Source organism: Falco peregrinus, chromosome 3 (genome assembly GCF_023634155.1).
Source record: "Falco peregrinus isolate bFalPer1 chromosome 3, bFalPer1.pri, whole genome shotgun sequence".
Lineage (NCBI taxonomy): Eukaryota > Metazoa > Chordata > Aves > Falconiformes > Falconidae > Falco > Falco peregrinus.
Window position 1 is genome coordinate 38413088 of NC_073723.1, and position 15436 is coordinate 38428523.

The 15436-nt window shown below is 36.1% G+C and overlaps 1 protein-coding gene across 2 annotated transcripts in view; it reads right to left on the reverse strand.

The window, feature by feature from the left end:
- ZC2HC1A (zinc finger C2HC-type containing 1A) overlaps positions 1-15436 on the reverse strand; it is a 30830-nt gene that overhangs the window by 2818 nt on the left and 12576 nt on the right. The window contains exons 3-8 of one of the 2 annotated variants that reach the window (XM_055799720.1): positions 15278-15394; positions 14932-15067; positions 11525-11673; positions 10412-10514; positions 9459-9567; positions 3418-3540 (exon numbers count right to left, since the gene is read on the reverse strand). In XM_055799720.1, coding sequence (XP_055655695.1) covers positions 3418-3540; positions 9459-9567; positions 10412-10514; positions 11525-11673; positions 14932-15067; positions 15278-15394 — 737 coding nt within the window. The remainder of the gene's footprint in view (positions 1-3417; positions 3541-9458; positions 9568-10411; positions 10515-11524; positions 11674-14931; positions 15068-15277; positions 15395-15436) is intronic. The other variant, XM_055799721.1, reaches the window with a different exon arrangement.

A 15436-nucleotide genomic window follows, 5' to 3' on the forward strand; every position in this document is an offset into this window, starting at 1 on the left:
TAGCTTTCCTGTCTGCCCTCATAGCAAGGAGATTCTGAAGATGTTTTGGGTTTTGTTGTTTTTTTTTTTTGAAAAAAAAAAAACCCACCACCATCATAACAAAAACAACCAACTGTGCAGACTGAAAAATACTTCATAATTTATATCAGAATTAAAATCTACTAAAAGTTATGCCAGTCTTTCAAAAGTTAGAGAACTCCAGGATAAAATTTCTAAATGTAACCTTAATTACACCGTTACAAGTATGCACAACAGCACAGATGTTAAATAAGGGCTGGCTGCCTGTGAAATCCCTGGCTTCAAACCAACTCATTTGTAGGTTGAGAACTTATTTCTAAGAACAGTATTATCAACATGTTTATTCATAAATTTGATCCAGTCAACTGGTTGAAGATTAGCTATTACTTTATTTGTTGGCTGTTAAATCTTGCATTATTTCCCCAAACTCATTTTACACTGAAGAGAGACCTTCGGTTTTCATTGGGTAAAATTCAGTAGAGCTCAATAGTGGAAAGAACATACTGGACTGTTACTTCACTTGTTATAGAAGCTAAAAAAGCATATAAAGGAAAATTCAGCTGTAGACACAAACAGTACGCATCATCATGGATCACGGATGATTGGACAGTGATGCAAAGAACTGAGTTGTGTCTCAATTACTGTTTAGACAACTGCAAGTAATTTCAAACAAATTTTTCATATATTGTTGACTCTGTTTTCTCTGGATTTTCAACTTGGGACCAACACACCACTTTTTCGAAACCAGCAGCATTAATTTCTTAAATTGAAGTCTCTGCAGGGTGCACTTTTAATCAATCAGTTTTGAACATAATGCTAGGAGTCCTAGGTATTTGAAAGAAATTAACATGAAAAATTGTCCGCTATTCTTTCCTGTATTTCAACTATTCAGTTCTCTAAAAATATATATAATATGCCCTAATCCCACCAGGTACTCTGAAAATTCACCTGATGCTTTAATACTAACAGTATACTAGAGAAATTTTCCAGAAATAGAAACATTATTTTTATGGTGTCTAGTACAGCATACAAGCCACTGATGGAACCAGGGGAAAAAATCAAAACGTTGAAAAGCTGCATTGAAAGCACACTGTCTACCTTGTCTACTGAGCAAGGCAGAGTCCCATAAACAGATAAAATATCATTCATTAAAGGTTTAACAGGACGTCTTAATTCTGAAATGTTTCAATATAGCTTTCTGTTTAATTTCTGCAGATTTTTTTCCCCCGATCAGATTTCTAAAAACACAGAAAAAAACCCCACATCTATTTTCAGACTAGAAACTTTCAATTGAGTCTTATAATTAACCGCAATAATTCCTGCCATCTTTGATGGGTAAATCAACAGAACTAGCAGGCTGCCACCATCTACAACTTTATTCATCCCAGATCTCAACACATAATTAGCATCAGGTTTCATGTATATTTGATGACAAATCTTGAATTGCATCCTTAAATTGCAATCTGATCTCCAGGAGACAGCAGTCTTCCAACAGAGTCATGCATTCTTGATTATGTCAACTTTTGCCACCACAGCTTGGTCTTTGATCTGTTGAACCTCTGCCACTTCTATTTACTTGTTCAGGTCTGTTGTTTGTTTGATTAGATTTTTTAATTTGTTCTGGTTGTGCAAAGCTATATAAATCCCTGTTTTAAGTTGTATCACGTGAAGTATTAATGGACCCTGACAGCAGATTAGGCTGTGTAACAATGCCACCTTGAACTCTTAAGACCTGGACAGAACTTTAAAGACATTTATTATCCATTCTCAACTTCAAAATAAGTAAGATTGAAGGTGACTTCCTGTCCTAAAGCAGCTCATATTGTACATCTAGTGGCATTACCACTGTCTCCAAAATGAAAAATTGAAAGAAATTTGTAGAAGAAGCTTCTCTTTTTCTATTTATGCATTTACAGTTTGGTTGGATTTTGCCATAGAATACTGAACTATCAAGCTTGCTTCCTAGACAGGGCATTTTCAGATATTCTTGACAGCTATCACTGTCATCCACAACAGCTCACGGTTCTGTGCAAAATCATAATTACGCTCCTTATGACTAATGGCATGCATCCCAAAGTCCAGAAACCTTTGCCATAAACTGTAACCATCCACACTGCTACGCTGAATTTAACAATGGCTAGCAGCTATTCACATTCGTCAGATGCTGTTGAAACATAACACTAAATAAACTCCTGCAAGGAAGAAAGATTTAATTCACAAACCAAACTCATGGACATTTGAGTAAGAACGAGATGTTACGAAGAACAGAGTTAAGTGCCTATACTCTTGGAAGACGTTCTCTCAAACAGAAAAATCAAACCACTGCTCTGTGGATAGGGGCTACAGTAAGCACTTTCAGTAACTCACCAAGCCAAATGTTTAATATCTTACTAATGTATTATAAAATGAAAGACTGGCCTAATTTTTGATGGTTCACAGGATTTATAGCTCTAACCAAACATGCAAAAGAACAACAACAACAGAATCTGTTTGCCTAAGAAGAGCTCCCCCCTTTCATTCCTTTTGCTTCTTCAAATAGAAACCCATGTTCAAATATTCAGGCCCTGTCTCAAAGATATTTCAGCTTTGGTTACAACACCAAAACAGCATTAGGAGATTTAGACACATTTCTACTATATAAAGCATCACATTCCACGTATGTGCCACACATTCATTACCAATTTCTCATTTGCAATATGCTTTATGGTAGTTTATGAAGAATCAGTCCATTTGAATTTGGTGTCTTCCGAATTATAATCAAAAGGTTAACTACAAGATAGTATCTATTTCCTTTTTAGAAGATTGGAATACCCTTTCTTCCAAACTTAGATCTTGAACTTGCTCAATATTCAGAAGTCTTTAAAGAAGATAAGTTGGATTTAATACAAGACTTGACTTCTCACTACAAAGTCTCCCTTGCTTTTACTCTTGGGCCACCACAGCTACCTTACAGAAGAAGGAGACAGATAAATATTTGACTTTAAGACAATAAAATTACTTATTGTCATAAAATGTTATAAAACGTTTGCCTGTAAGGCAGGTATTTGTGCAGTTATCAGGCTTAAATACTTAACAACTTAAATACTTCAGCTTTACATCATTCAAATTCAGTTTTATCTGTTTTACAAAGACCGAAGTTCATTACTCTAGTTCATGACCAATCAGTAATAGAAGAAATCAAACCTGAGAAAGTGTCTTCATCTTTCCATCCTACTATGAAGCTATGTACCTAGCATGAAACAGATACTTATACTAATTATATTATATACTCTTCTCCGCAGCATTTATGTTGAAGGCACACTGGGCAGCAGATATCTGTTAAGGTCACTTTAACTGTTCCAATGCTTTGGAGGAACATTTCTGCAAAACAGATAAACCACGCTGATTTGTAATACTTACTTCTTTATAGGCACCAATTCATTTGGTCTTTTGATGGTACTGTCTGTTTTTGTATCAGTGTCATAAAACCTTTGCACATCTCTTCCAGTTCGCAGTGGTGGGCCTAACTTGTCCATCTTACTACTAAAATATATAAAGGAGTACTCATAAGGAGATTGCTAGATTACTATTGAAGTTATCGCAGAAAAAAATTAAAGTACTCACAAAATACTTATATTCCCAAATAATTCCCACCAACTAAAGAGAAGAGGATTTCATAGACTGTATTTGGATTAGGTTTCCAATGCGTATTTTTTAATTTCTTTTTCAAAGAAAAAAATAAAGCCAGTTATCCTCATAATCTGCACAACGCACTCACATCTGGACATTCTTCTTTTAAGAACAGCTTTCATAATGTTAAACATCACATCTAGAAAGAAGGCTCATAATTACAAGTTATAGTAACTTTATTAAGATGTTAGAAAGTAAAGGAGATGTAAGTACAAGCCTCCTCAACTTTAGAATTAGCCAGAAAGACAATTTTTCCTTTTTCACTTTTTTTTTTTTTTGCAATGGCTGAACATTGCGCCCAGAGAGAATAACATGCCTTCCATTCTCTTTTCTTTTATTGAGATGAGTAAAGAATGGAGGAGAGCCTGAAAGAAAGAAACCTTTGTTTTAATATCAAAAACCCCACTCACAATAGATATACAAACAGGCAATGCTTTTTTTTTTCTCTTTTTCTATTATTGATAACATTTCCAAACCAAAAAGAAAACCAAACATTAAATTAAAAAATAATTAAAAATAAATAAATAGAAATTAAAATACCACCATCCCTCCCCACACATTGTCATAGGGAGAATTGTAGGTTTTGAGAAATTACAACTTATATTAGAAAATGTAGGTCTTCAAGTAAGGTCCTGGATTTTTATCATGTTAAACCATACAGTAAAACCCCTAGTGACTTAAGCCTTAGCTGGAAAATTATGACACTTAAACAGTATCCTTCTGAAATTAAAGAACTAGAAACAAGCCAAACAAGACTGATGGAAATGTCCAGGTGACTGAAGCTTAATTCTTCTGTAAGCCTCCCACCCCTAAAGGGTGGTCATAAGGAAAAAACAAATAAGCAAACCCAACAACACTCATACTGGGAGAAATAATTTCTTTAAATTACCGTGCAGTTTTCTGATTCTAGTCATACAACTTTAATAAACTACAATGCCAGGAAGATCACTAAACAGCAAATTGCTGTCAAGGAAGTGTATTACTTTCAACACAGCTTTTAATATATATATATATATATATATATATATATATATAACGGCTCTTGTGTATCTCCAACACCTGTATCATACTAGTTTTCATACTCTTTCTACTATGACATCAATATTAAAAGGCACAGAACCTATAGACTCTGCAACATAATTTGTTTTTTGGGGAAGTTTCTTGTGCAAACCATGTGACTCTAGAGCATCAATGGAAATCTTCCCATAAGGAACATAAATTAAACAATACTAAATGATATTCATTTGTTATAAAGTCAGCAGGGAACACTGAGATTTTAGTCTTGACAATTTAGCCCCAAATAATGCAGGTTGTAAGGTAAGTTCCCCAAGAGTTGAAGAGTGGGAAGCCACTCTTCCTCCCAAACATTTTCTAGTTCAAACTAATTAACTCGGGAAGTACTTAATTCCTAGCAAATATACATTCTTCACATACTTCCCCAAGGACTAAGAAGCAACACTGAGGTCTTTGACACTGCAAGACACATATTCCAACCTATTCTGATTTTCTTAGCTCTTTTTTGAACCTTTAACAATTTATCAACATAATCTGAACTCCAGAAACGTACAGCGTAGAATACTGATGACATAAACCTAGAAGCAGTCATGATACTCCCAAAATGAAGAGCTAGAGTACTCTTCCACACTTAAAACCAAAAATGCCAAAGCTGACAGCCCTTTCATGTACTAATGAAAAAAAGAGCAATTGTAATAATCTTCTAAAATGCAAAGACCACCAAAACAACTTATTTATCTTGATTACATTGAACAGAGCTATGTAAGTTATAGTCTTAATGAAAGGAATAAGCTATTTTAAAAATGCAATGCTTTTAAAGGCTACACATGCTGTATGGCAAACATACAAGTGGAATTTTAAATTTACTGATATTTCTTAGGTGTGCCATTCATATTGCATTTCAGCTGTAAGACAGTACTGGATGTACTACTAAGAGACATGATTCCCAGGAGGTATGACTTTTGATCAGCTTAAGATAAAAAAATATCTTTGATCTCAAAATAAAATAAAAATGACAAAGTAATTTCTAAGGGTTCATTTGCCATATTGAAAAACATTATGTAATTTTCCAAAGTCCCAGTAAAAACCAAACAAAAACAACTGTTCATAAATGAAAATGCATAGACAATTAACCTGTACACACAAAAGTTCCCCGGCTGGTCACAAAGAGTGGTGTCAAGTTCTGCTAGGCAAAACAGTTTGCATGTGGGGATGGAGTTTGTCTGTTTGCTTAGCCTTAGGATAGGAAGAACAACCCTAGGCAATTTTTTCTTCTGAAGATCTGATTGCTTTGGCAGCTTACCAGAACTGCCCCACCCCAGAAGAAACGTAAGACAGTGCTAAATGTACTTTTATAAAATATGTATCAAACCTAGAATCTTACCATGACTCGTTATCAAAAATGTAAGCCTAACTACAACATATGTAGAATTGATTTTCCTTTTCCCAGTTCTTCAGCATCAAAAAGATTGAACTTATTTTCATACAATGAATTTATATTTTCCTACTGACTACAATACAGTGTCACATGCTACTCTTGCGCTTCTCACTTGTTTCTCTAGGACTCAGAAATTATGCCCTTTAGCTGCGCTTCCATTAATACTTATAACTGGTTGTGCTCTTACTCTGTCCAGGCAGAAAAATAAAATTCTCACAGCAGAGCTCAGCTGACACATCCTGATCTACGTGTACAAAGTAAGCCTCACTAATGCTAACCTAGCTTATGTTGACGATGCTGCGGTACGCTCTTTCAGTAGTCCTTTACTTGGGGAGCAGAAGAGGAGAATTCAAATTAAAAAAAGAAACAGCATAGCAAAAATGACTTAAAATAAGGGACTTAATAAAATTTGGCTGCATTTCTGCTCATACAAAATAAAAATTTATACAGCGATACTGAAGTTGACCTTTATATAAAACAAAGTTCATTAATCTTTCCTTTACAGAACTAAACACCTTAAAAGAGCCAGTTTGCTTTAGCCTTTAACACAAATGTACCGACATCTTCATGTGTCGGTCACAATAGTTTCAGGCAGCAGTTCAAGAGTGCCACCTAGAGAGCAAGAGGGAATCTGCAAGCCTGTGCATTTTAATCCATTATGACTGCCATTAGATAGTCATTTCTTGCTTTGCATATCCACCACAGGGTACAGGTACCATGGTTCTACAGAAAGAAGCAGTGTCTGATTAAATTGCCCCCTCCAACATACATATAATTCATTCTTGATACTGCACAATATAATTGAAATTCTACTGTTAAACTATACTACCTCTCTGCCAAACCTGGAATTACAACAATCTAGGCAAAAATGGAAGGTTGCACGTAATTACTAACTTCCCTTAGGGAAAAATGCAGGTGATTGTCTCTTACAGCAAAACCTGGAATATAACCTGGTCAAAAAAGTGTGTAGGCTTTTGAATATTTGCCAAAGGAAAAAATAAATAAATCACACTATCACTTAATATTCTATTTGAAAGACCACACTGCAAACAATGCATGTGCAACACTGCTCAGCAGATCAGTTCAGTAACAACTCTGAAGGAAGAACCTGACATCTTACAGCAGCTCTGCCCTGACAGGTACAACAGATTCCCAGTAAAAGAAATAAATCTCACTTCATCCTAACGAAGGTTGTTACTTTTGTAAAATTTTAAAAGCACATTTATTTTATATATATAATTCTAGCTGCAATTGCCTATAGCCTAAATATAAGATGTATTAATGTTTAAAATCTGTGTCACTACAGCTCATCTCTCACTTGCAATGTTGACTGTTAGCATCTCGGTCTCTGTTCTGATACAATTTTGTAGGTATTTCCATGTTACTTCTACATATTTCCTCCTCACACTCCAATATTAAGGCTAAGATTAAGACCAAAATTGTCACCAGCGACCAATGTGAGGCACCTAACTCTTCCATGTTATAACTGCTCCTACATCTCGTTGCTTCAATGTAACTCTTGACAGTCTTGTTCTCAGAAGTTAATACAAAGGAGCTAAAAGAAAGTCTTGCTAGGTCTCAGGTGTAACACTTAGGAAAGAGACACATTTAACAGCCATCTGTGAGAAGACTGGTTGGTATGACCAGCAGGAAGTCACTGGGACTGGCTGGCAAAGACAAGAAGAGGACACAAGTGGTTGTTTTTTTTCTCCAATGTCTCTCAGCAGAGATCATTATTTGAGAGCTACACCAACCAGAAGCCATCTGTTTGCGGTTAACAGCATGCGTGAACAGAGAGAACGTGTGCAAACATCTCTCCGTATATTAACTGCTATTTGGCTCAGTCACAATTCTTCCTCCAAGCTTCAGAAGAGAAAAATTGAAGACTACAGAATACTAACTAGTAAGTCCAGCAAGCAACTGACTGGTAAAATTAAACAGAATTTCCTTGTTAAGAAGTGAAAACCAAAACTTCTGCCCCCTCACAAACCAATACAGGCTGCAATTAGAAACTCTTATCAACAGGAAAAAGCCTTTCCCAGGCAGCTGGGATTCACCACTGGGGTCACAAACACATCTTCTGATTATCTCAGCAGACTATTTTACAGTGGTTTGCAGACCTACTTGTTTGCCACCCATCAGTAGGTGTTAATTCAACTTCGGAAAATGGAGAAATGCAATATAAAAATCAGTCAGTGAATAACAGAGGATGAGATCTTCTGACAGTCAAAGCACAGATGCCTACAAACAGTAATGAAGCTGATCTGTAAACCAAAGACTACTAGGACACTGGAGTGGGGCAGGCAGGTGGAATTTCTGACAACCTCAGAGACACTGCCTCCAGTCTGCGTCTTTCAACTTAGTATGCGTGGGTAGAGCAAGGAGGGACAGAACTGCATCCTCATACTAGCTGGTGTTCAGAGGGAGGTATGCCAGAGCTGTAATACATACTTGTAAGCCTTAAGAGTGACAAACTAAAAATCACTAGTTTTGTGTAATTAATAAAGCTGGCCACCCCCACGAGTTCTTTCAGAATGTCCTTTTTCTTCCTCACAAAAACTTAAGGCATTGTTTTTCTCCACTTTATACAGCCTTCATCAATCTGATATTAATTTTTATAGGAATAAATCTTCTGTAAAAATTACACTACTTTTCTTCAATCCCTTCCATACTTTTCTTCTTTGAGACAGCATGCACTGACTACTCCTCCAGCAAAATCTCACCAATAGCCTTGATCACACCAACACTTTGGCTGAACTCCAGTACTACATCTACCACATCTTGTTGCTGTTGTGGAGCACTGGTTTCCATTGCCTTATTTGCCCTCATTCATTTGCTGTCTCTTGAGTATTTTAAGACAGGAAAGGGAAGAGGGAAAGTAACCATCCTCTTGTGGTCCTGTCACATCAGGATCCTGTCGCAACTGGCTTGTGGTCTGTGGCAGAGGACCCTTCTTTCATATCCACGAATTGCTGAAAATTATGCCTAATTTTTCTCCTTCTTTAAGTCTCTTCACTTTCACAAAGTTAGAAAAAAATTATAGCTCCAATCACTTCTGCATATTCTGTAACTTTTTATTCTACTTTATATCACTTGACCTCCTTTGCTGTTGTTTTAACGTTAGAAAATGCACCTTTTCCAACTCAAATGTTCCTTAAACATTAATTGTGTTTATAAATAAATGATAAATTCAAAACACTAATTCTGAAGCTCACGGGGGGAAAGCAAACGCAAGTGAAACAGACCACAGAGACTTCTAGAACTAGCACAACATAAATATGAAATAAAGCATAAATGACAACATTAAATGGAAACTTACCCTGCTTGTGGGCTCACGGTTCCTAATGAGTTTTTATGAGCTGGTGATAATGTCTGAATTCTGCTCCCACTGGATCCAGGTGAAGATAGTGCTTTACTTGAAGAGGCACCTTGCAGTTGAAAGCAAGCATGGAAATATAAGAAAAATGTAAGATTCTACTGGTGGAATGATACAATTCATAATATATTTAAAGAGTAAAATTCAAAACAAATGTTTTAGAAATATTAAGATATGAAGTGTCAAGATACTAGGAAAAATTAAGTATGTTTTCAGAAATTTACAGAAAGTATGCAATTGAGACTTAACATTCTATCCTAAGAAAAAACACTCGCTATCAATTACTTTCTTCAAAAAGGAAAAGGAAAGAAGTCTCGAATGTTGAAGTACATACATACAGAACATGTTTGATATCTGATGATATCTGAAATCAGAGTAAGACCAGTGTTTGCATAATTATAACATACATGGCTTGACTAAGTATTTTCACCAATTCATGATCATGTTCAACATACAAATTAGGTACAGAATTAAGCAACAGAAAAACCTCAGGTGAGAGATCAGTAATCAATACAATTATGCATTACTACACAATGATTCTGCAGGTTCAATTCAGAAAAGCAAAGCAATTTGACCTGATATATAAAACAGAAGATAATCCTATGTGCTCAAGAGTTGTTGAATAGATGCCAATCATAAAGTATATAACCATCACATATGAAAGTCAAAAAACATCAGGCCACAAAAACATTGAGTAAAAAATTGTATTATGAAAAATGGACACCACCTTATCCATTCACATAACACTGAACTCCTCCTATGAATTTTTTTACTTTGTCAGTTTAGAACACTGGGCAATGCAGTAGAAATCCTTCCAGCTATTAAAATTACACTACTTTTACTGCATAGATTGAGTTTAGAAAGAAAGTGGAAAATTCCTAACATTCATTTCATACCTACAACAGTTTTGCTAACGCTGCTTGGCTGTGGCAAGCGTGATGATGCTGCTGCTGGTGCTGATCCTCCAGAAGGCATCTTCTTAACTGCAGCAGGTTTGTACTGTAACAAAATACAACCTAGAAATTTAAGCAATTAAATCAAACTATCTATATAACATGATAGGTAGTTGTCTCAGGAACTGTGGGAAAACAGACAATCATTACCTATGAGGTAAACTGTTTCTGGTATGGGAACATGCAAATGGTTTCCAGTAGTCTGCTTTCTTATACATACAGATGATACTAGTAGAAAAGATTCTCTAACTTGGTGGCTTGGGGTGGTTTGGTTTTTTTTTTTCATTTAATTGCATGTCTTTGTATTTTCCACTTTTCAACAGCTTTTCTCTTTTTTTTCCATAGCTGTTTCATGAGATTAACATTATCACCTCATTACCAGTTAATTTTGAAAAAAGTATTCAAGCGCAGGATCATTTTGGTCTTTCAAATCTTACTTTAACCTGTGTACTCTGGACCACTCCCAGCACTGATTCAGAATACAGTGCAAGAATGACTAGATAACTGCTTGTGTCTGTTTAACTCTTCACAGCTTCCAGGAAAAAAAAGCCTTACCACCAAATGAAAACACACATACACTTCAATCCTTGTTTCCATCATAAGTTAACTACTGCGACTCTCACCATAATATACCTGAATTCCTCTAAGCCTCTAATTAATCAAAATATTGCTGACAGTTCTCCTGTTTTCATGTACCTTTGTTTGGCCACTTAAGGAACAATCTTGGACTCTGAAGACTTGCACAACAGAAAATTCTTCACAAATACTGCATCTCTACTTCCTGCTGCTACCCTTACCTGTCACTTTCACAAATCTCTGAATTACATTTATGACTGATTTTGGCTTTGCAACTGCTGCCATCCGATTTATGGATCTCTGCAACTCTTGTAAGAAAGAAAAAAAGTCTTCCATGCTTAAAAGCCTAATTTCAGTCTAGTGCAAACAATAAAATTACAGAATAAAATAGTTAATTCCATTTAAGAGCCACACACTATTTAATAAGCTTGATTTGATGTTAAATGCAAGCTACAAGTTAAGAAAAATGTTGTAGTTCACCTGTGTTCGAGCAGGAAGTTTCCCTTTGGTATCAGCTGCCAATTTCCCCTTATTAGTAATACGTGCTGCTTGTTCCTTACAGAAATTGATGTGTCTGTCAGCTGCATTTTCATTAAATCTCCTCTGACAATATGGACACTGAATGTAATCTTAAAAACATAAAAAACTAACATTAATAATGTGTTTTAAAAAAAGTAAAGTGTTCTAAAGTCTTTCAGAGACCAGCCCCAGCCCCACCCCCAGAGAAAATTAAAGCCTCTTGAAAATGGCATATAGATTGCTGGGGAAAACAATACTGTCCACATGTAACACAAAAAATGTTTTTTGATTAACTTATAAGAATGAGAAGAGTGGTTAAAGATTAGAAATAACCTAAGCAAAATCAGAAACATTTAGAGATGCTATTCAACAAAGGTGGTGGCCAAAGACATATATGGACATGGCAGGGATATCTGCTGTAAGGAACTACAGAAAAGAAGAGGCTAAAATAATAACAATAATAATAATCAGTTCAGTTTGTTCCAGACATGAAAATGCATTAAAACCTTTCCCATACAAATAGCAAAAGATAACAAGATCTGTTTCCTCCAGCCCTTCTGAAAGGACTGAGAAATGCTAACTGCAATACTAGAAATAATAATTTAAAAAAATAATTGGAAATTTAACCAAGAATCAGAGGAAATCCAGCCAAAATTAAGAGATATCTATAGAGCCAAACCAGGGTAATTGGCAGCTGGTTTATTTTTCAAAATTAATTTACTCACATTACAAATAGTACTACTTGCAGGAAACATTACTAACATTGAGAAAAAAACCAGAAAAGGCCATATTAATGTTTAAAATATTATAAGATCCCTCATCTTTATGCTGGAAATATACCCTTTAAGATACGCTGACCTTGGAAAGTAAAATGTTTGGACTGCACTTTCAGACAGACATTTTAGTGTCTAGAGATATGGATGTTAAATCCCCCAGAACACAGTACTGAAAACCATGTAAACATGAACTTCAGAAAAGCTGGACACTGACAAAGCAGGTTAGTTTGCTCCTTGGTGATTTCAGAAGGGTATCAAAGAAAATGATGAGAGATTCAACACTGACTGCCTCCAAGATTAGATATTATACAGTCCAAAATATGATTTGTATTACGTGTTACTCCTCCAAATGCAGCAGATCTGGCTGAAGTAGTTATCCCTCTAAATTAACAATTTTAAGTCAATCAGATGATGCAGTGGCCACCAAACAATCAACTGTGACCCAAGAAGCATGAGCAAAGAACACAGAAATCCTTCAGAGAAGTCACAGTATGGGAATCTCATGTGATTAACAAAAATTATATTTTTATTTATTTGTTTTACATAAACTCTGCTACTGTCGGAATACTCAAAACATGAACTATACCTTAAGAGAAGCAGACGAACTATAATATCTTAGGCCAAACCAAGACAGACCCAAAGTTAAAAACATAAAAGCAAAAAAGCAAAGCTATGGAAGTCCCTAGATAGTAAGAAAAGATACTTCCAACTGGCATACAAATCAGTTCCTACAGAAGACTTTCAAAGCAGAGGATTAACGCATACTCTTTTAAGAATCAGGGACTGTATTTTCATGCTTCTAAAACATTTAGCACTAGTCAGACACCTGGCTATCTGGAAGTACTGTTCATACCATCCAGAAGAACTGTTAGTATTCATTGTAAACTTTATAAAATACAAATTAAACAAAATAAGGCGGCAGTACACATACACACTCAATTTCAATGCAAATGGGGTGACTCAAGGTCCTTCTTACTATCATGAGACTATTCCATACTCCTTCTAAAGAAATGCTGGAAGAGGAGATCAAAGAACTAGCCATACTACTTGCTTGAAAACTCAAAGCACAAAATTAAATAGGAAACATTAACACAGAACTCCTTCCTTTTAAAAGGAAGAAGACTAGCAGCTAGTTAGGAATGGGTATGCCACAGAGAGCTGAGGAGAGGATGAACACTCTCTATGATATGCATATTTCTCCCTCTTTCCTATAAGTGGAAAAGGAACAACAGGAGCTGTCCCTGCTCTATTTTTGTTCTGTTTGTGAGAAGAGGATCTGTGCAGCTTCACCTCATTCCTAGCTCCGTCCTCCTAAGTCTTACCCAGTGCAGCAGGATGAAGCCAGGAAACTAAAACCAGTAAGACTCAGCCTGGAAAAAGTAAAAAAACACAGAAAAAAAGAAACAGAGGCACAAGTGTCTTTTTTTCCCCTTTACCTTCTATCTGCTCTCAAGTGGGCTGAATAAAGTTACTTTCTTCATTTCAAACCCATTTGCAGTCTCTGGAACCAAGGGAGCACCATTTTCGTAGCTTTTCCAAGCTAGTTCTGGGCTCTCCTGCTTGTAATTCAGAACCTATACAACTAGATTATTAATGATCCTTTCCATGATCGAGCTTTGTTTCTTATCCACAGCATTAGCTACTGGTTTTACTTTACTTTAAAATGCATATAGCATTTCAAGATAGTGTGTTCTGAATGCCGACTCATACTACTTCACCTTTTACTATGAATGCACAATTACAATCCTAATACTGGACTAACATTTCCTGTAGAGAAACAAGGCAGGGAACACTCACATCCTCACTTGACCACAGACAGGCAGAAGCACACAGATGCTTCAGTTTTTTCCAATCTTCATGAAAACAGCCATTGAGCTAACCAAATGATTTAGCTCTTGAGGCAAGAAAAGAGAAATATTCTCCAGCCTATTGTCATATCACAGAAGTCAACTGGAAAGGGTATCACCTCCTCACTCACAATCAGACTGCTTCAACACTTTACCCAGCCTCAGTTCTGAAGGCACTCAAGGACTGGCACTCTCTTGTTAACACAGATCCCACACATCTCACATACCCATAATGCACGTAGCCCTACTACATGAGGAAGGGCCACATGCACACTACAGCACACATGAAACTAAATGTGAATTCAGCAAGAAATGGGGGAGACTATATTTGAAGAACACAGTTGACATGCATTCCTACAATATAAACAGGTTGTGGCTGTTCAGCATTGGTAGCTAATTAAAAAGGTAGTCTGGTCTTTCTGAGCAGTTCACTGTTGCAGACAGAAACAAGGTGTGGAAACTGTTTGCCCAGCCTATGGTTTAAAAGACAGTAGCAAGCTGCAAATCAGCCACAACTACCTTTCAATGCATTAAAAACGAAGTCATGGGCTTTGAAAGCTACACAGTATGCTAGCCAGCCAGACCCACAGTCACAAACCAGCATCTGTATAGGGATAATCAGACAGTCATCTTCAAGGACTTGTGAAGATTGTATTCCAACAAATTCCTTTCCAATTCAAATTTTCTACAAATCAAGTTTAAAATAAATAAAAAAATATCTCTGAAGTACTCTATTTTTACATACCAGGGTCATATGATGGCGGAGGCGGTGGAGGGAGTTTTCCACCATCTTTAAGATTAAGTCCTTTGGCTGCTCGTATAGTTGCTATAAATTCCTCATGCTTCCGTCTCCAGTTGGAAGGTTTTTTGGGTGGTTCTGGCTAGGAAGCCAAAACAGAAAGAGCTTTATATGTTAGAAACTCTTAATTTAAGCTAAGTAGGTGCCTTATTTTAGTATACAACATTATAGTTAGATATCTTCCGCATTCTAGTTGATTTAATTATCACAAATTGTCAGGAGAAATAAGCCTTATTATAATGCATACATATCCTGCCTAAAATGTTCATATGCAGAGTAAATTATAACATACCCGTGGCTTAAGAGGTTTTACTGTGGGGATATCAGTTCCTTCTGCTCTCTGTCGGCTGGAATCAAATGTCTTCCTTTTCTTGGCAGAAGTTTTTTGGCAAATGGGCCCATGTTTTTTCTACAAGCAGAAGAAAAACAAAAAGGAGAATGTAGAACTTAC